A 23,182-nucleotide genomic window follows, 5' to 3' on the forward strand; every position below is an offset into this window, starting at 1 on the left:
ATATCTGCATCATAAAACGAAAAATCTGTAAAACCAGAGATAGTCATTTGGCTGCCTCCCAGTTGTTTAGGGAGAGGAGCAGCTGTCAGTTTTTTTTTTTTTACACTTGAGGTATAAAACCTGGGAAAGGGCTAATGTTTTGTTTGATATGCATTTGCACTAGAGACATAAGTTTTATTAGTGGAAATGGGCCAGAGTTCAGTTTGGAAAGCTTCCAGCTGCAGCGGCCGATAAAAACGTTGGCTTTTTTTTTTCTGCTAGAGTCCAGATTATCACTTTCCCTCAGGCACATACTTCACTGCCCCCACCCAAAAGCTTAAAATAAACCCACCGGTCTTAACCCTTTCCACATGTACTGTAGCGTTCGATCTCCCACAAACACAACAGTATAAACTAGCATGATGTGGGAAGAGATAAATATACAGTAAAGATATGTGGGAAGGTATTGGTGGGTGTATCGACCAGTTTTGGTGTTCTAGTTTTCTTGAGGGGGGTGAAGTATGCATTATACAACCATTCAAGTGCCACCCAATGATTGTGCAACACCACCTCAACGTACAGAGTGTGCTGCACAGCTCGATTATGTAACTGCCCACAATATTCACGTTTTCTGAAGACGACTTGATATGAAGATCCAGCTTCAAACTGTACACTCGAGCCCGATAGCATTTCTGTTCCCTGCCAACCAACAGTTGTAAACACCTGTGAACTGAAGCTTCAGTCAGCACATCACATGACGGTGTTCTCAAATATAGTACAAAATGTTCATATCAAACATGATCCTTAAAGGGATAGTTCACCTTAATGAAAATTCTCTCATCATTTATTCACCCTCATGCATCCCAGATATGTATGACTTTCTATCTTCAGCAGAACACAAACAAAGATTTATCGAAGAATATTTCAGCTCTGTAGTTCCATTCAATACAAGTGAATGGTGATCAAACCTTTGTAGCTCCAATAATCACATAAAAAGTAATCAAATCCATCCACTCCAGTGTTTAAATCCATATTTTCAGAAGCGATATAATAGGTGTGGGTGAGAAGATCAAAACCTGAACGATATTTAATTCCTTTATTCTTTACAAGAAATCTCCACTTATATTTTTACATCTGAAAGTGAAAGCAGAGATTTAGAGTAAAAATGACTTAAATATCATACTGTTTCTAGAGACATTTGGATTACTTTCTTTTACTTATGTGAGTTTTGGAGCTACAAAAGGTTTGATCACCATTCACTTGCATTGTATGGACCTACAGAGCCAAAATATTCTTTGTGTTCTGCTGAAGAAAGTCAGTCATATCTGGGATAGCATGTGGGTTAGCAAATGATGAGAGAATCATTTTTTTTTGGTGAACTCTCCCATTTAAGATGCATAAGAGTGAAGAAATCTTTAGTATTTCTGTAATTGTTTTATCGGTTTAATCACATATTTTTGTAGTGAATGTATTATTGAATTCATTACCACGAAAAAACAAAAAAAAGGATACAAGTAAATATAATGCTTTTTAATTTGCAAGGATAATGCTCAAGGTCTGTGTAACAGTGCTTTTAACTTGTATAACTCACACAAAATAGACAACAACAGATCCTATATTTCTCAAACTATACAGAACTAAAACGCAATAACAGACAGTGCAGATCCGATCAGTTCCAATCAGCTCTGAAACATTTTTGGGAATCACACATAACAGAATGAAACATTTATTATGTCACAATGAATAAATGCACTAACAGTGTTTAACAATTTTACGCATCAATCATGTTTAAATAACCCCCGCATTTAATTCAACATCTATATTTCAAAGTCATCGACACTCAAATGAGATGATGATCTTTACTGATGCAGAAATAATACACTTCAGTTTAAGTGCAGAAAGTTACAGAACTTTTTAGATCACACAAAGCCTGTATAAAACCTTCATCTGGTGTATCCCATATTGCGATGGCAGGGGTGCGGGACTACATATTCAAAATAGCACCTAGCAGTTCCACAAATTAACCATAAAATTACGAACTTGTGGCAGCTGTTTAAAAAAGACTGTCACCATCTATAATGCAATTAAAGGAAATCAGATAAGATTAATTACTCTCCGTTAATGACACTAATTGACAATACAATTGTATTCAACATTCTCCAATAACAATTTTTTCTTCCGCAGTACTAATGTAAATGCAGTTTTAGATATTATTTTTGGAAAACAAGCCAAAAAAGACTGATCAAAAACTTTGTTGCAGTCTATAATGAGCTAAGACTACACACTCCCTCACCTTTATTTTCACTTCGATCCATCTTTAACTCACAAAAACAAACTCTTAACAGAGCTGCGTATCGCCAGTTTACTTAACAATAAAATACACAAGTGACACATAGGCTACAAAACGTAATGAATTGTGATATATTGAATTATAATGCAATTAATCTAGCTACAGCAAACGTGCACAAGGGACGGGCATCTCCGCGCCAGAGAGTGCCTCAGTCGGGTGCAGTTTCAAACTCTCCCCTTCACGCGACTCATAGATGTGGCACTAACCGCATAGCTTCCTTATTATTTGAACTTTAATAAAGGATGCATTAAAGATATAAGGTTGTTTGCTTTTTAGATGCTCTGACATGCAGGTTTTGCTTAAGTGGAATGTCAGATCTGGCTCTGCTTTATTTCACAATAACAGTGCTTCTGTATTTCCTTATTTTGCTTTTTTTCATAAGAATTCCGTTATATTTTGTGATCTACAGGTGAAACTCGAAAAATTAGAATATCGTGCAAAAGTTCATTAATTTCAGTAATTCAACTTAAAAGGTGAAACTGATATATTATATAGACTCATTACAAGCAAAGTAAGATATTTCAAGCCTTTATTTGATATAATTTTGATGATTATGGCTTACAGCTTATGAAAACCCCAAATTCAGAATCTCAGAAAATTAGAATATTGTGAAAAGGTTCAGTATTGTAGGCTCAAAGTGTCACACTCTAATCAGCTAAACACCTGCAAAGGGTTCCTGAGCCTTTAAATGGTCTCTCAGTCTGGTTCAGTTGAATTCACAATCATGGGGAAGACTGCTGACCTGACAGTTGTGCAGAAAACCGTCATTGACACCCACCACAAGGAGGGAAAGCCTCAAAAGGTAATTGCAAAAGAAGTTGGATGTTCTCAAATTGCTGTATCAAAGCACATTAATAGAAAGTTAAGTGGAAGGGAAAAGTGTGGAAGAAAAAGGTGTACAAGCAGCAGGGATGACCGTAGCCTGGAGAGGATTGTCAGGAAAAAGGCCATTCAAATGTGTGGGGGAGCTTCACAAGGAGTGGACTGAGGCTGGACTTACTGCATCAAGAGCCACCACACACAGACGGGTCCTGGACATGGGCTTCAAATGTCAAACGTCTTACCTGGGCTAAAGAAAAAAAGAAGTGGTCTGTTGCTCAGTGGTCCAAAGTCCTCTTTTCTGATGAGAGCAAATTTTGCATCTCATTTGGAAACCAAGGTCCCAGAGTCTGGAGGAAGAATGGAGAGGCACACAATCCAAGATTCTTGAAGTCCAGTGTGAAGTTTCCACAGTCTGTGTTGGTTTGGGGAGCCATGTCATCGGCTGGTGTTGGTCCACTATGCTTTATTAAGTCCAGAGTCAACACAGCCGTCTACCAGGACATTTTAGAGCACTTCATGCTTCCTTCAGCAGACAAGCTTTATGGAGATGCTGACTTCATTTTCCAGCAGGACTTGGCACCTGCCCACACTGCCAAAAGTACCAAAACCTGGTTCAATGACCATGGTATTACTGTGCTTGATTGGCCAGCAAACTCGCCTGACCTGAACCCCATAGAGAATCTATGGGGCATTGCCAAGAGAAAGATGAGAGTCATGAAACCAAACAATGCAGAAGAGCTGAAGGCCTCTATTGAAGCATCTTGGTCTTCCATAACACCTCAGCAGTGCCACAGGCTGATAGCATCCATGCCACGCCGCATTGAGGCAGTAATTAATGCAAAAGGGGCCCAAACCAAGTACTGAGTACATATGCATGATTATACTTTTCAGAGGGCCGACATTCCTGTATTTAAAATCCTTTTTTTATTGATTTCATGTAATATTCTAATATTCTGAGATTCTGAATTTGGGGTTTTCATAAGCTGTAAGCCATAATCATCAAAATTATATCAAATAAAGGCTTGAAATATCTTACTTTGCTTGTAATGAGTCTATATAATATATTAGTTTCACCTTTTAAGTTGAATTACTGAAATTAATGAACTTTTGCACGATATTCTAATTTTTCGAGTTTCACCTGTACATCATCTGAAGCTGTTTGGAAAGTTTAAAGTGCATCTGGACGTGTGTTTTCTTCCTCTCCTTCCTCAGTCAGGCGCAAGCTGCTGTGCTCCTCTCGCATCATCATTAGAGTTTCATATGATCTCATGTTACGTTAAATGAGATCAAATGACTACTCGACAATTTTTTGTTGTCTACGTTGTCGATAATGTCGACTAAGCGTTTCAGCCCTACTCCGTACAATTGTGGTGAGAAGAATAGCATCTCTGAATGCTTTTCTGAGATGCAGGCTGGCGCTGTTTTGGAGGCACGAGGGGGACCTACACAATATTAGACAGGTTGTTTTAATGTTGTGGCTGATTGATGTATATTTATTTCTTTATTATACGCAGCCTTTTGCGATTCACAAAGATTTTTAATAAAATGCACGGGTCATATCATAACACACAGTATGGGATTTGGATCGGACTTGTCGGACCGATACCAGATATGGTTAAAAATGTTGATATCGGATTGTTGCATCCCTAATATTCACAATACTGGTTAATTTTACATGGTCAACAAAATAATATAAATATATAATAAATATATGGTATATTGCCCAGCCTTATTTGACTTACAATGCTCTTGTCAGTTGTGGCTGGTTGGGAGACAATGGTAACATGGATGAGATGCGACTTATGGCTTGACGGTTTATTGTGTGGCACCTGGTTGGGATGCAAGAGGGTCTGATATACAGAATGTCTCTGGCTGTATACAGCTTTCATCTGAGTTTCTGCTTTCATAACAGACTTCATAAAATCTTCTCAAACACAGCACAAAACATTATACCTTTAAGGAGGGCTGTAAGACACAAGTGTATTTTATTTCCTCTAGTCTACATCCTGCACTGTCGTTGCTTGCAAATATTTATTTGATAAACAATGTTTCATCTTCAGCCATAATGTCTGAGAAAGGCAAGTAGACCACAACATTGCGATTTCAAAAGAAGTCGTTAAACGCAAATATTTGCAAGCTACAGAAGTGAGGGTGACAAATTCTATTCTATTCACAATATTTATCCATGCACCTTTCAGCAACCACCTAGGTGTGTGGGAGGCATTGATTTATTCATTTACGTTTCCTATAGTATCATATTATTTTGGCAAATAGGACAAAGGATGGTTAGAGTTACATATAATACCCACCTGTCTGAACTGCTCTTCATAGGTCCAGTCTGCGTGGTCCTGCCCAGGGAGAGGTCCGTGGGATGAATGAGCGGAGAGAGCTGACACTCGTGGTACGGTTTCAGAACCGGGCTGAGTCTTCAGCAACTGGGAGTGTGGGTGTAAATGGCGGTGGGGTAATAGGAGGATGCCTCTGCCTGGAGTGACAGCCTCACGACCTGACGGAAGCACTTCATCACCCAGATCATCATCATCATAGTCCTCCTCCATCTCATCCTCAAAATCATCTTCATCCCATTTCTGCTTTCTGCCAAGAAACAAGTGTTGGGGTAAAATCTTAAATTGCAAACTGGTCCAATTGGGGCCAACATTTCTATTTGCTTTAAAACAAGAAAAAGACTTGTACAGAGAGTTACACAGGAAAGAAATCTAGCACATACGAAGTAGATTTTGACTACTATACACTCGGATAAGGTCATTGCTATGTGGTTGCTAGGGTATTCTTCCCCCAAGTTGCTATGATATTCTGGTCCCTGGATATGACTACGGTCACTTTTCACCAGTTTGATCTTCCACCAGGCAAAAATCTATTTTTGAACGTTAAAATATTCACGGTTTCAAAAGTATAGCCACAAGACAAAGTGTATGCATGTAAACATTAATTTAGTTATAAAACCCACTTATTAACCTTTTCAGTGTAAAGTTATAGCCAATTTTACAACCACGTTACCATGACAATGTAATGTCAACAAACCCTAAAATGACTGTAAAAATTACAATTTAACACCTTTACAGCTCAAATAATACAGAAGACTTACCAGAAGAATTAATATAAGTGCTTTTATAAAATGATAAGCTTCACGTTTCTGTTTAAATCCTAAAAAAATTGGCCCCCCCATTCACTTCAATTTTACATGCCTTACGCCGGGTTTTCTCTTTCAAACCAAATACTGATCCGATGGAGCAAAAGTCTGAAGAAATCATTGCTGAGCAAGTAATTTAAAGTTGATATATTTATAGTAACTTACATAAATAACAAATCCAGTTTAATTGCACAGATTATGAAGAGAACTATCACCGCCTCTAGTACTGAGGTTTGTTACCACCAGAGCAACGCAAGAACACACGCTAAGCATGTTCAGCCAGACTGTGCAATGACAACGTGTTGGCAACGTGCTCGGATCTGCATACGCGTACTTGCGTGAAGTACGTTTCTGGGCTTAGTGTGATTTCTAAGAAAAACAATTGCACACCTTTTCTTCAAGTTGAGGAATACATTTTGTCCATAGCACGAGTGCAGGACGAGTCAAACACTGGAGTTTAACACTCAGGGTTACGGATTTGAACAAACTCCAAAATTAGTAATAGTGATGGTATCCATAGCAAGCACTTCTAATGAAATTAATGAAAACTATTCTTAAATACATTTCCCTATTCAATAATCACTAACCTTATATCAGGAAACAAAGTGTTATTTAACAAAAATTAACCATCTCAAGCCGCAGCCAATATATTCTTTGCATTCATTTGAATGTGACACCCCACTTACATCTGCTCTTCCTCTTCAGACCCCATCATATTATTGTATTGCTCCTCCCCTTCCTCTTCATCGTCTTCCTCTCCTCCACTGCTGCGTTCAGACATGGGGCTCTCGGCCCGCTGAAGTCCAGCTGCCACTGCGCGCATGGCTGCCAAAGCCGCCATCTGAGCCTGCTCTGTGTCAGAGGCGGAATTCACCTTAAGCTCCTCCCCTGTGGGGGCGGGGCCATGTGAGTGCCCCACCTGCTCCATCAGCAGTTTGGCTCTCTGTTGTCTGTGCAGGTTCTCCATCACCGCCTGCAGCTTCATTGCCTGGGAAACAGGACGGGGTAGGATTCTGCCCCTTTCACTACCCTCCACGGCCGAAAAACTGTCTGGACCACTTTCAATAGACTTGAACCAGAGGGACGGGGCTTATCACAACTCCGAATAATGGTCAAACTCTCTGGAAGCTGGAGTGTTGGTCTTCTACTGTACTACTGCCACCAGCCAAAAGTTGATGGGAAGAGGACCGCCACACACAGAGTGTCTACCTGAGAGAGAGAGAGAGATTAAATCATATTAACCCAAGTTACTGCACTCAACTGTGATAACACACATTCTTGCTTTGATATACATTTATTAATTTAGAAGATGCTAGTAGACGCTTCCAAAGCAAATTTCCTTGGTCACTGCATAAGGCATACTGAAGATATTTTGTGAAGTGTGCCATGTTTGGGCTTTCCCAAATTTCTATATTTTAAAGCCATACATAACTTAAGTTTAAAACTCTTGTATTGGTGCAATATGAAATTGACAGGTGAGTAAGCCATTCTTTGTCTTTCCAGGATGCATCATGACGGATGAGCATTAACAACAAATATGAAGTGGTCAACATGTATTTTCAACTAGCCCATCTCCTAATGTTGTTTTAATGATTAAGCAGATGCATACCAGGTGTCAACGGGGTCTGACTGATGAAGCACTGGTGTGCATCTGACATTTGCATGCGTGCATTTGTCATCAATCTTGAACACACCTGTGTCATTTTACTGCACCCGTTCCTTTTATATACATGCAGCGTGACACCGTCTACACTGCAAGTGATGCTTCCTTGATTATATTTGTCTACATTCATTAAAACAAGTTTAAAGAATGTAAAATGTCATGGGTAGCTGGGAACGTTAAAAAAAAAAAAAAAAAAAAATTACGAGGCGTCAGACAAACAGCCAAAACAAACAGTTCAAAAGAACAGATTTGCAAAACTCATTTGGACTTCCCAACAATGCCAATTTGATTGGACATACAACATTTATAAAAAGGGCTGATATAAGAGCACTAGAATGTTTGTTAAAAGACATGGATTAGACCACTCAAGTCATATGGACTACCTGCTGCCATCATGTTGTTTTGGAGCTTGGAAGTTTTGGACCACGTTGACTTGCATTGTATGGATTTGATCACATCTTTAAAAATAGCTTTGTGTTCCGCAGAATAAAAGAAAATCATGCGAGACTAGAGACAGCATAAGAGTGAGAAAATTATGAGAGAATGAACTATTCTTTAAAAATCACTCCCTGATAAATTCACGATTGGATTAGGCCTGTTAACTTGACCATTTTGCCTTCAAAAAGAACTGCACACAATGAGCTTTCATTTGGACACTTTCCTCCTCTCTGCTAATCTACTTTAAAAAAAATAAAAATGTTTTTTGGAACAGTCCAAATCAACCAATATCTGTGCTGGCTTAGCCAATATAAGGCATTTTTCCACCGCAGGAACTTTTCCTAGTTCCTGGAAATATTTCAGGTTCTCATTTTTCCAACACAAACTAATTCCACGTGGAACTAAAACATGAACCAAACCAGGCACCTTTTTAGTAGCTGCTCCTGAGGTGGTACTTTGGAACTACTTACGTGGAGTCTGAACAACAAATACTTCTCGTTGGTCAAGAAAAATGAATCATCAGCTATCAGAGAGCAGATACCGGCATTTTTTAGAAGTCTGGTTGGTAACCTCCATTCAAACTTTTGTTGAATTGTTGCTATTCTAGGCTTTTCAAATGAAATTAATAGATGGAAAGACGCTGCTGGTCAGGATCTGCTGACTATTTAAGACGAAAAAAAATGCAGCGAAAGTCTGAAATGTTGACCAGAAACGAATAATCAGATTGCCTTGTGAAGTTAGGCTTTGATGACTTTAAACTATATAGATTGAAAATAAAGAAAATTAAGCAACACTACAAGTGAAAAAGATCATAAAATAATTTACATTTATATAGTTTATACTTTGTATTACAGTACATGTATTGTTCGCTCGTTCTACTGTTCAGTGCTTTAAATGTCATTTGCACAGATGTTTGCACCTTTTAAATGCTTCACTGTTCGCATTATGCAAAAATAAAGCGGTTTTATATTTTACCTCAAGGTCATGTGTACGTTTAGTACTACCCAACAAATAAAAGCATTGATTGAATTTCTACAGAACGATACAAATTATCATGAAATCTTTCAGTCATCTATTGTTTGTTTTGAAGCGAGTCAGCTGGGCTGTTGTCGCACCAAGATCAGGTATCGCCACCACAACAGCTTCACATGCTAACAGCAAAGCTTATTCAAAATAAAAGTTCCTGCTTTCGTGTGTCTGGTGGAAAAATGACGCTCGGTATTGAATCAAAATGGGTATAATTCCACAACAAACTGATCTGAATTCAGCTACTAGTTCCTCAATTGTATTAAGTCACCAAAACGGTTTCCTGTATGCAAAGGAAGGCCCATCTCCAATCACACATATGGTATGTTGGCATTATATCGGCCATCACTAAGAGTCAGTATCCATTTCAGTCAACCACTCCTACACATCTCAGATATCCATGTCATTCACAATGCGAATTAGAGGCCTGTGGCTGTAAAGCAGCTTAAAAAGAGGGCAGAGTACTGAGAGCATAGAATGAGACATCAGGGGGTTTATGGGTTAACCAACAGAGATGGAGGGGAGCGGTGGCGATTGTGAAGTCTGAGCAAACACAGTGAAAGATAAAAGGGAACGCTAAGGGTCTAATTCCACATTGATAACATGTTTCATGCTGGCAAATATCCACATTCACCATCAGGGGCCAAAAACAAACTCATTCACAATTACATCATAAATTCAATAACATGACCAAAAACAGGTTAAGAACATGTTACCCAGTGCTTACTACAACATGATACTCCATGGTAAATCTGTATTGATAATAATGATTACAGACTACTGATTTTTCTCATGGCATGTGACGGTTAAAAGTGCTAAAACAGACAAAGAGAAACAAGTTATGTGGAATGGCTGACACTTTAAAATCTCTAATACCTGCTATGCATGACTGCTTGGACTAACAAAGCCTCAACATACATTGCCATGGTATGGAAATGTGTTCCTTTGCTCCAGAAACTAAGATGTTCTGGTCTGGTGACATTCTTTCCTACAACACTGAGATCTCAGGGTTTATAAAATTACAGAACATGCAAGCTGGAACTTTTGTTAAAACGTGACTCATATAGGTTTAAGGTGTATGTAAATATTTCTCATGGTGACTGAACACTCTTTGGCACCAGTTAATTACACAAATCAAACTGGTCATAACAGATCTATGGTTTACACTGGAATACATCTTAGAAAAGCACAAAATGGCCTGTGTGTTTTATTAATGTCTATAGCGGCATCTTATAGGGGAATTTCAGGCTAAACTTTGTGTCACAGATCATTCAGATTCACAAGTTGACAGGTTCAAATAAGAAGCTATGACATTCTCTGTATGCACATCATTACAACATAGTCCATGCTAAGTTTCTGATCATTAAGCAATACTATCTAGCAGTTTACTCTAATAATTCTCAAATTTAGACAAAAACACTGACTGCCGCATTGATCAACCACATTAACAACTACATTGAAAGCAACAGGTGACAGACTGATTAATGTGGTGAGCTTAATCAACTGATGTGGATAATCTCCAAAAAATGGCCATACATATGACTAAATATGCCATTCTAGTGTGGATGAACGAAATAAGCAGAGCAAAATCTATGCATTTTCAAATGAAAACGTATTAGTGGACGTGGCCCAAGTTACTCACTATTAACTTTTTGTTAACAGAACTGTTGAAACGTAAAACAGGACTCGTGTGTGTTTTTTATAATTTTTTATATTGTTTGTCCTGCACTCAAGATATCGGTATCAGTCGCTGAAAAAACAATATCAATTGACCACTGCAAGCTACATTCTGTCCTTGTATCTGTGTACTATTTCTTCTAGTCCACAATGCATTCCTTTCTTTCCATTTCTCTAAATTTTAAAATATATTTTCAAAAACATTGAGGGTGAAAGCGTAGGCCTTCCCATTCATTTTCTCCACACAGAAAGTGAGTTTTAACAATAACATGCCAACCTTTCAAGATAAACCTACCATAAGCTCGAAGGTTGTAAAACATTTATTTATTCTTCTGTAGATCCTTCAATTTCAACTTCATATTGTTTTGTTGCAAAATTACCAGTGAGAAACTACACAACCGATAATCCTAGTGAAAGATCCACCAATCAGAAGTCACTGTTACCAAGGAAACTCAAAAAGCTTCAAAAGCGCTCAGCATCCACTGCCCACCTCGTGTGAACCACTGTGAATAGCGTAATTTAATTGGTCTCCTTACACTTTTAATAATACTTTGAATAAATCTTATTTAGCAATAAACTTAAATTAAATTGTTTTCATAATCAATTAGTATATGTCAATAGTTTTATCTTGTATCATTAATTACGTAATTTGCAATGCGTCACAGAATGAGCAGGCTCATTAATTTATGATCGATTACTAAAATAAAATGTATTTACTTTATATACTTAAATTTAACCATGATAAATCACAGAAAACATGATTAGTTACATTGTTTTTTATCAATTTTACAGTCAAGTTAATATTATTTATGATGGTTTGCTAGCTTTACACAGTATCATCATGTATCAATCCTAAAGTAGAAAACCTTATTTATTTGTTAATACAAGTAAATTTTACATGTAAATAATAATAAAAAAAAAACATTACTTAATATATTGAATAATTAATGCACTTGCATGGTTTCACTTTTTTGCAAGTTGATTTAACCATTTTTATTGTTGATTTAGGCAACGTCTTGTTTTGTAAAGTCTGATGTTCATTTTCAACTAAAAATTACCCGTTCATGAAACAGAAAAACAGTAATTGTGTTTTGTGCACCAAGTGATGAGGTCTGCATGCACAGCTGTTACTTGTTCCAATAGCCTAATAAAAGGTGATGTTGTCTAATACACTGCATATTAGGCATCAATCTTACCTATGGAAGCCTTCCGTGTGCCATGTGGTACATGATTAAACATATGTTTAAGAAATGTTCAAATGGTTAAGTTTATCAAGTGCCATGTACATCAGATTTAAGTAAAAGTTACTATATTATACTACGTCATGAAGTAGATATTACTTTGATACCATAAAATGTACATAGAAAACCAACCAGTTTTTGGACTTTGTAAATAGTACATAAAATGTATTCATTCACATAAAAGTAACCTGCAAAGTCAATCTTTTTCCAGTTTTCAAATATATTTTTTTGCATAAACTCAGAGCAGGTAGTTTTGGTTAATAACACAATTTTGAAGATTTTTTTTTTTTTAATATATATATATATATTTTTAAATCAGTACAGATGAAATGATTAGGGATGAAAAAAACTTTGGGAAACAAATCCACTGAAAAAGTAGGCAGCTAATATTGCTGTGAAATCTACCAGGTCCTCTAAATAAAAGCAATGGTTTGAAATGATTGTATCAATGGTGCCTCATTTAAAAAAATAAATAAAAAAAACCACCTTCCTACCTCCAAGAACAGGATGTAAATGTCATACCATACATGTACAGCTTCAAAGCCAGCAATAGGATGCCAGCAAACCTCTTGGCCTATTTCCCACTGTAGTAAACACAAACAGCAGAAATATGCGGCAACAGAACCGGAAGTCTTTAAGACACACCACAAATGCAAGAAGCACTCATTCCATTCATTCTATTGGTATAGAGAACAAGGCTGCATTTGGCAGTGCAAGCATTACCTCAACAGAGAACAACACTAATGCTATTGAATCCACAAGTAGCAGAATTGCCCTTTATTCAGGGATTGACTGTCATTCAGTGTGAAACAGCCTGATTCAGGGTTCATTACACTCGGGCTAATCTGACTAAAATGGCAGACCATCAAGTAAAAAACTAACAATTGTGTTTCCATAGAAGTTTAATTTATTCAGACGGTTTGCTTCAGAAGGTTACCCTTCAGCATGCTTAAATTGGGTTTGTGTGTAAAAAGGCTATATTATCCTGTACAATATTTTAAAGAGGAACCAAGTAGGAGACCTCAAATCATCCCTTTTAAGAAGCATTCCAAACCAGTCGCTAATGAACAACGCTGTCAAGGTTTAGCAACTTGGTAAATCTATAGAACAAACTGCAGCATCCTTACCAATGGTGTTGCCATATGGGGTAAATTTTCATTACTTTCTTGCAATTCAGAAAAATATGAAAAATTGCTTTGAGATTAAAAGAGCAATCTTTTGAAGTAACCAATAGCATGCTGTTTTTAAGCCACATGTGTTTCTCCAAGACGGTTTCTCCTGGGTTCACCCTTACAAATGAGACACATTTTAACTGCTCCTTAAATTGTGCAAACAAACACATTTGCGCTACATCTGGATTTCTTGCTGCATCTTTGATGAGTTAAATAAATGATGTTGTTCGCAGATCAAATTTATCTAACATAGGCTAGTTTTACAAAAACATGATAAAATATGAATTTTTCATATTGCAACTGTACCACAATGGATAAACAGGCATGTTGCCATATGGCAATTCTGTACCATAATTAAACTACAGTAGGCATATAATGCAGATCTTATTATTGTTTTTGAAGTTACACATAAGCAACACAATAATGATCCATGCTCTTGGGGAAGGAAAATAAAAAGAACATTAATGGTGAAGATGAGCTAGGCTTTTAAGAACAATAATGGTTAAATGATAAAGATTCACTCAATCGGAGTTGGTTGGAGTTCCAATAAGTGAGATGAGTTATGTAAATAAAAAAGTACAAATGCATAAATATGAATTAATTTATTTAGAGAAACTGACAATTTAAAAGGAAATCCATCAGTTCAGACATGATAGGTGTGGGTGTGAAACAAATTAATCTTTATCAAAGAATATTTCGGCTCTGTAGGTCCACACAATGCAAGTGAATGAAGACCAAAACTTTAAAGCTCCAATATAAAGGCAAAATTAAAGTAATTCATAAGACTCCAGTGATTTAATCCATACCTTCTGAAGCAATCCAGTTGATTTTGTGTGAGATTTTTGGGTTTGGCCATCTTGAACTCTGCGCATGCTTGGAGAAGTGTAATCGAGGATTGTTATTTTAGTCTGTTCTCACCCAAAACTGGATCGCTTTAGAAGACATGGATGAAACCAATGGAGTCTTATGGATTACTTTTATGCTGCCTTTATTGTTTTTTGAGCTTCAAAGTTTGGTCACCATTCATTTGCATTGTATGGACCTACAGAGCCGAGATATTCTTTTAAAAATCTTCGCTTGTGTTCTGCAGAAGACAGTTGTACATACCTGGGATAGTACGAGGGTGAGTAAATGACAGAATTTATAATTTTTTGGGACAAAATTCCTTTGCTTGCCCTGCCTGAAAACACAGTAAAATGACACTGCTCTGACAAAAATGTAACAAAATGCATCTATTGGCCAGTGTTCCAGAATCTTCATCTGAATGCTTTTATTGTTCTTTAACTCTTTCTGACCCCCACCAGCAATGAAGCTCTGAGAGAAAGAAACAAACTCGTTTGCTAACAACTTTGACTTTTACAACACAAACACTGTGCGGCTTTCAGTAGCTTGTATTATTCAGTCCAAATGAGGTGCAAGTGAACATGAGTGGAATTTAGGGTAGGACTGCTACTGGCCAATTTTTCATCTGTAATATAATGATAACGTCTTGATGAAAATAAACATGCTGAACAAGTTGTCGGATAGTTTCGCTTAGGATGGTATGTAAAGGCTATACTACAGCTTTGTATTATAACCTTAAAAGAATCCACTCTTTTCAAGTTAATGACAGTCATATAAACGGATGCCCCACAAAAGAGTGCGAATGATCGATGTTGGAATTCAAAAATCAAGTTTGCTTATTATGTTTGCGCAAAACTATGAGGGCAAACTGCCAGACTCATTATGGTTTGGGTAACAGCTGAATTCTTTGTTAACCAAATGAGACAATGGTCAAAATGGCTCCAGGCAACAAGTCCGTAACATGCCATTTCTGTCAGTAGAACTTCCAAATACAACACAACAGGCTGGCTAGGATTCCTTATGACACACAAACAAACAAAAAACTAATCATCACACTTTTTTGGCAGGTGCTTAAGGTGAAAAGCAGCACACTACAGAAACACTTTATTATGTGGCTTTTGGCAAAGGGACAATTTAATGCAAGCCAAGCCACTCAACCAAGTCCACACAAACCTCCTCCTAAGACTCAGCATGCTATTTTGAAAGCAATGAACGCTGCCTTTTTATAGACACATCTAATATGTTAAAGACAGCGTGTGCCCACGAATGCGGCAACACCGTGCAATCACACATAAATCCAGTGTCAATTAATTATGCATAGTATGTAACACATAAAACCACATTTTATGAGAACAGCTTGGTTTCTTTCCTCATAGTTTGTTAGTTAGTCATTTTCTTTTAAATGGTGCTTTGTTTCACTTGCTTAAATGCTTACCCAACACAGAGATAAGCACATTTGGATTAATCTAAAAACAGAGCTGTTCCCTCCTTGAGCGGCGACACTAGACATCTGATCCTGCTCGCCGCTACCTAGTAACGTGCCAAGCTGAAACCTGTTTGGCCAGCTCAGAGAGCTTTCCAACCTGATAACCTGCAAATAAAGTGATGGCTGATATGCTGACTTCTTTCTGATTGTAACAGGTGTGTCTGGGTGCAAAGCCTCATTCCTCTGTGTGCCTCGTCTTATCAGAGCAAACCCCACACCCTCCTGTCACACACAAACAACCTCAAGAATATCTAAACAACATTTAATGCAGGTCACCGGGACGCATTACATGTGCCTGCATTGCACATGACAGTGTTTTATTAATTTCCCTGGATATCAAAGCTGAAGCATGTCGTTTCTGCACCATTAGTGTCGCCAAACGGAATTGCAAAAATAAATCGCACAAGGTCACTTTACTGTATCACTCTGCTTTTCCAAGTTCTTAGCGTTCCAGTCTTGATTCCTTTTAAAACCATTTTTAAATAAACTATTTGTCTAAAAATGCAAGTTACTGGATATTAAAGGAATAGTTCACCAAAAAATTCTCTTATAATTTACTCACCCTCATGCCATCCAAAGTGTGCATGACTTTCTTTATTCTGCAGAACACAAATGAAGATTTTAGGAAGAATATTACAGCTCTGTAGGTCCTCATAATGCAAGTGAATGGGTGGCAAAAATTTGAAGCTCCAAAATCCACATAAAGGGAGCATAAAAGTAATCCATATGACCCCATTGGTTAAATCCATGTGTTCAGACACAATATGATAGGTGTGGGTTAGAAACAGGTAAATATTTAAGTAATTTTTTTTGTCATAAACTCTCCTCTCTGCTCAGCCATTGCCAATATGCACGAAGAATGCAAATCATCAAAAACAGGAGAATGTGAAAGTGGATGTTGACTAGGGCCGCAACTAACGACTATTTTGATAATCAATTAATCTAACGATTATTAGAGCAATTATTCAGCTTGTGCCTTGACTTAAAAGGTTGTATAAAACGTGCTTACTTAAAATAAAGGGGGTAAAAATCATCTTTTAAAAATACCTCTAAATGACATTCACTAAATTAAAGGGGATAAAATACTTTTAAGTTTAATTCAGTAAAGAAATTCACTGCAAAAAAATCCTATTGTTATCAAGAGTTTTTGCCCCCCCCCATTTAAAATAGTCTAAAAATCATTCAAACAAGATACTTATAACTGAGAAGCAACATATCAGACATTTAGACTTGCTTTGTATCTTAAATATAAGTGTATTTTGTATATAAGAGTATTTTTCACTTGGTTATACTTTTGCGAGTGCAGTAAAGACAAAACATATTTATATTCGAGACCTACCCTCTATAAGCAAGTCTAAATATCTTATATTAAAAAAAAAATTTTTTTTAAAGGATTTTACGATATTTTTAAATATTTGTATTTTTAAAATGATATCCAACATTCTCAGATAGGGATTTAACCACCAGAGTTGTCTGGATTACTTTTATGCTGCCTTCATGTGGACTTTGGAGCTTCAAAAGGTTGGCATCCATTCACTTGCATTGTGAGGAAAAAAAATCTTCATTCGAGTTCAGCAGAAGAAAGTCATACACATCTGTGGTGGCTTGAGGGTGACTAAATAATGAGAGAAGTTTCATTTTTGCGTGAACTACTCCTTAAACTTGTTTATAGAACTGTTATATAGCTAAAAGCAACATCAAATCATCTAAAAAAAAAAAGCCAAACCATTTCCAATTTATCAATAAAATCAATATATGTGTAATGAAGAATTTGAACAGCATGTTATTTTTGACCTCTCACGCAAAAGGTACAGAGCAGGTTGTAAATCCATCCTTGTGTGTCATGCAAATCTGCAGACAAACAGACTTTTCTTTATGATCAAGGCTGTCTCTATTGTAGCGACAGGGTTGGTTACATTTGCTAATGTAGAACCAGACCGTCTGGAACACTGAAAAGTAAACTGAACCGCATTATTAGAAAGGCAAGCGTGACATTTGACTGCATTGTGATCATGAAGTGACGTTCACAACAACAGTCTAAAACGACACTGTTAGTCATTACTTTTTTGCTCACTGGGTCCTTAATGTCTCCACTCGATCTTTATACACTAATAAACTTTCTCAGGCCAAAGTGCATTTTATCAGTGTGACTAAATGCACACAACATTGGATAAATAAGGTACTGCATCCAAAACCAAAGCATAAATTACCATTTTAGACATGAATGCATTTTATCGAGGCTAGTTTAATGGATAGTTCATCCAATAAGGAAAATGCTGCCATTATTCACCCAACATCATGTTGTTCCAAACCCCTATGTTTTGCTTTCTTCCGAGGAGATGTTCCTATAGTGATAGCCTCAGTCACCATTCACGTTTATTGTATGGAATAAGATGCAATAAATGCGAATGGTGAATCAGGCTAACATTCTAACATCTCCTTTTGGGTTCCAAGGAAAAAGTCAAATGGGTTTGGAACAACATGAGGGTGAATAATGACAATTGTAATTTTTGGGTGAACTATCCCTCTAAAATGTGAAAACACCCTCCATGTCATATTGCAGAAGATTGGATTTGCTCAAAGATTGACATGCATTAATGCGGACAAAGAAATGACTGTAATATACAAAGAAATGACTGTAATATGCACTCTCTCTTCCATGGTACTTTTGAACACCCAATTAATGGCAAAGATCACACAAGCGTTTCTTGTTCATCTTTCCGGAAACCTGACTGACGTAATGGCTACTTGTTCTTGCAATCGCAAGATGATTCATTATATTCACTTGTGAAAATACATTGCATAGAGCATTGAAAATACTAACACGTTTTTTACTTTTGACAAGTGACCATTTGTAACGACCTACAGCCCAAAATGAGCATTACATTTACATGTTAGTGAATCGAATCTCTTTTCCAGCTGTTGTTGCATCTATTAAAAACAAAATCCAACTGTTCTCAGCTCAGTGCAATGTAGCAGTTGTGTGATGAAGCCACGTGTTGCCTGCTCAACGGAGTTAAAAACAAATCTGCTTCTCCGTTTACGTGGACAAGAAATCTAATTAAAGCCCGAAGAAATTTGTTCTGTGCAGATCTGGAGAGCCAAGTAAGAATGGAGGGAATGAAATCAAATCAGACTTAGGCCACATTTTCAACAGGACTCTTTCAAAAGGTTTGCATTACCTGGAAGCCCTAAATCTATAGGGATCTAGAGTGTTCAGAGAATTTACTGAAACCCATTGATCAATACATATAAATGTACAAATCAGGTTCAATTATGAGTCATATCTAACTTATCTCAAGAGATATATATATATATATATATATATATATATATATATATAGGCCAAAACGAGTTGGATATGAGGTACCAATCCCTTTATTATACAGTATGCATATCCATTTACATAAATACACAAGTATATACTCACAAACACGGGGATGGATGTGATATATATATATATATATATATATATATATTACACACACACACACACACACACACACACACACACACACACACACACACACACACAGTAAAGAACCACTGTAGGCTTCACAAATTTGGTTAGAATATAATTTCGTTCAGAACAAATTAACAATTTTAAAGAAAAAAAATAAATAAATAATACACAACTTCCACATCTAGAAAAACAGATAACCGACCTAGATTTAAAAAAAAAAAATAAATAAATTAGAGAACTGCCATAAAAACACAACTTACCTCAGCAAAACTAAATTCAAGAAAGTGAACTGGTGATTAAAGACGATCAGGGGATTTTTATAAAACCTCATTTGCATAAATACATCCAGTTTCTGATGGCAGTTTGTTCACTTATGTATGTGTTTGTTTTAATGCACGTAAGAGCGCGTATTCGAATAAACATACAATAACCAAAACTACTAGACATCAATAAATGTTCTCCACCCAATATGAATTTAATACAAGCTACTAAAGGGTAAATATACGCCATAATGTGACTGTATTTCATCATGTAGAAAAAACAAACAGCAAAACGTGGAGGGGGGGACGAGGGGAAAAAAAAACACTTCACTCACCAGTTCAACTTCCGTTCAGTTTTTTTCTTGGGAAGCGGAAGGAACATTCCTGATTTCCCAGTGAAAACAACACGCCCGCGACGCTCACTTGGTCAATATTCGATTAAAGTCAAGAACATATAACAATCTGTACTAACTGTACGGCCTGTAATCTCTCTAACGCACCTTCCTCTTCCTCATTTGATTTCGATATAGAGGTTAATTTGGCCGTAACATCATATGTGCGTCTAATCCGAGGCGGAGCCCGCGGTCGCGGAGTCAAACCATTGGTTGACAAACAGCAATCAGATGCAAATTCCAAACCTCTGAATCAATGGGGCTGCCTTCGCCAACTCTGTAGGAAACATCCACAAATTACTCTACACTAATGAGGGGGTAAAAGGTCCAAGGGTTTGACCATCTAAATTGGCCTTCGAACTAAAGACTTGTGCAAGGTTCTGCGTTGTTATTGGTGATATATCTGTGTTGATCGCCGAAACCCATTAACTAAAGCAGACCGCTTTCTGACTTCCTCTGTGTGTGGTAGATGTACGCACGCTATATGTTGCTTTGCATATATTTGGCGACGTTCCCTGCCAGGGGTCCTGTCTTTCCCTTCTATCACAGGCACCAATGGCTCGCTGCTTCTGCTGCTGGATTCCTCATGAATCGTCATATCGTTGATAATCATTGATAAACAACCAGCACAGTTGCCAAGAACAGAGGATTATTAACCAATTAACGAATTGAAGTTGAAGTGTAAAACACAAGAAACATGTGCATTCATCATCAGAGCCATTTAAGAGGAGAAAACAGCACTATGTCTCAACCATGATCGTGTAGTATGTCAGTCCGTTTTTCAGTCAGGCCGATTTTTATGCACTAAAGAAATACTCCAGATAAAATTAACATTATTCTCTTTTTGAAAACTGTACAGTTTTCATAGATTAAGGCGTTTTGTATTATTTAATCAATTATATATTAAAGTATGATTTAAATGTCACATGGATCAAGAGCAGGCCATTTCTGAGAAGAGATATGTGCAGGTCTCAGTTTAAAGGTCAGAAGGTTGTTCTGTACAGTATTGGGTTTCCACCTAGTGGATACATGTGTTATTGCATTTACCAGTGAGAAGGGTATGCTCCAAAAAGGGGTGGTCACTCCAAACCCTTTCCCTAACCGTAAAGGAAACGTTCACCCAAAAATGAAAAATTGCTGATAATTTACTCTCCCTCAGACCATCCAAGATGTATATGACCTTCTTTCTTCATCAGAATAGAATTTGAGGAAGTAATTTTTAGGAAAGTATCCCAGGTTTTTAGCTTTAGCAAGTGAATGGACACCAATTGTGACTGTCTAAAAAGCATATTTGGGCAGCATCAAGTTAATCGATACATTTGTGTAAAAAACAAATCACTAATTAAAATGTTTTTAACTTTAAATCGTCGTTTCTGCCAGCTCTCCGTAGCTGTTTGAATTGGCCTAACTCTCGCATGAAGCACGTTCCTCTGAGGTATACAGAGCGGAACTTCTGCATTCTCGTATGAGCGCGCCAACGTCACCAACAGCAACGTGAGACATTCAGTGTTTACAGGAAGTAATTTTTTAAAGTTAATAAAGTGTTAATTAGTGATTCGTTTTTCACACAAACCTATCAATTCACTTCAGAAGATATTACTTGATCGGCTGGAGTCGTGTGGATTACTTTGATGCTGACTAAGTGTGCTTTTTGGACTGTCAAAAACTGGTGTCCATTCACTTACATTGGATGAAGCTAAAAACCTGGGATACTTTCCTAAAAATATGAAATCCTGTTCTGATGAAGAAAGAAGATCATATACATCTTGGATGGCCTGAGGGTGAATAAATTATCATCAAATTTTCATTTTTGGGTGAACTATTCCTTTAAATGTGTGTGGAAGTGATGCCCCCATTTGGAGTTGGCACAACCCTCTTTTGGAGTTCCCGTCCCCATTTGGAGGTCTCCGGCCTGCAGCTATAAACTACTTGGCACATAGTGGCTACAAAAATGTGTTTCTATTTTGTTGTAAATATCGTACAGGCCCTCTCTATGCAAAAGATTTATTTGGTTTTCATTTAAAACAATAGATATACTGTTCAAATATATGACAAAAAGCATTTGCACATTTTCATGTTGACCGTGTGTGGTTACTCTAGGACACCTGTGTGAACCTGAGGGGAACTGACTTCATGCATCCACTAAAAACAGCATAATAAACACAGCTAATTTATATATGCACAAAGCTTAATTTATGAAGACCCAACCTGTTTTTAATATATATTTATTTATATTTGGTTTTTTTTACTTCATTGAGATGTATGACGAAGAAGAAAGCTGCTTAATTATTCAATTTATTAGAAAGCCTTGGAATGCCCTATAACTTTGTTTTTTTCATTAGCTTTCTTCAAATGTATAATGTGAGGTTATGTGTGTTGGAATTAAAAGTGTCAAGAAATGGAAAATGTCCAAAAGTATCCCACTCTGCCCATATTCACCCTAGTATATAAAAAAAAGCTAAAACTAAAATGATTTTGAGACCATTTTTATTTTAGTTAGTTTTGGAGTTATGAAAAATTATTTTAGTGTAGTTTCAGTTTTTTTCCCAAAATTTCAGTTTGTATTTTTATTTTAGTTAAAGAAAAAGTTTTTATTTAGTTTCAGTTTATGTTGACTATAATAACACCGGTTCGAACTGACAGAAAGGCAACAGTAACTCAGATAACCCCTCTGTACAATTGAAGTGAGCAGAAAAGCACATCAAACTTTGAGGCAGATAGGCTACAACAGCAGAAGACCACATCGAGCACTTTATTAGGACCATAGAGTTCTTAAAAAAGTGCTTAGTAAGTGTATTTTCACAGTCAGTGCAGACTGTTTGATATGATTCACAAAGCATGTATAGGACTACATAATTTACAATAATGGCCTGGATATAAATATATTCAGCTTCAGACAACCACATCAGTAACATCATTCATGCAGATGACATACAGAACAGCTATGAAACATCTCAGTGTTGGCTTGTCTGTTTGGCCCTTAGGCAGCAGACACTCATGATCTAAACAGGCTGTGGACTATTTTTCCAAAAGTCTTGCAGAAACTTGTAGGTTGATGCAAAAGTTGGTGTAAGACATGCCGTTTGTAGGTGCTGTTTGGCTGGAAGTGTGGGCTGAACGATACGTTTGAACACTTGGATCGGCCCCCTGCAGAAGAACAATAGCTGGACCATCACCAGCACCATATGAGACAGTTCGGCCCTCATTGTGATGCAGCGC

General features: G+C 37.1%; 1 protein-coding gene across 2 annotated transcripts in view; it reads right to left on the reverse strand.

Moving 5' to 3' along the window:
- Positions 1 to 20,126, reverse strand: part of LOC127633029 (AT-rich interactive domain-containing protein 3A-like) — a 45,261-nt gene extending 25,135 nt beyond the window's left edge. The window contains exons 1-3 of one of the 2 annotated variants that reach the window (XM_052111888.1): positions 19,907 to 20,126; positions 6,989 to 7,511; positions 5,461 to 5,746 (exon numbers count right to left, since the gene is read on the reverse strand). In XM_052111888.1, the coding sequence (XP_051967848.1) occupies positions 5,461 to 5,746; positions 6,989 to 7,287 (585 nt within the window). In that variant the 5' untranslated portion in view covers positions 7,288 to 7,511; positions 19,907 to 20,126. The other variant, XM_052111889.1, reaches the window with a different exon arrangement.
- Positions 20,127 to 23,182: the final 3,056 nt, after the last annotated feature.

Source organism: Xyrauchen texanus, chromosome 39 (assembly GCF_025860055.1).
Source record: "Xyrauchen texanus isolate HMW12.3.18 chromosome 39, RBS_HiC_50CHRs, whole genome shotgun sequence".
NCBI lineage: Eukaryota > Metazoa > Chordata > Actinopteri > Cypriniformes > Catostomidae > Xyrauchen > Xyrauchen texanus.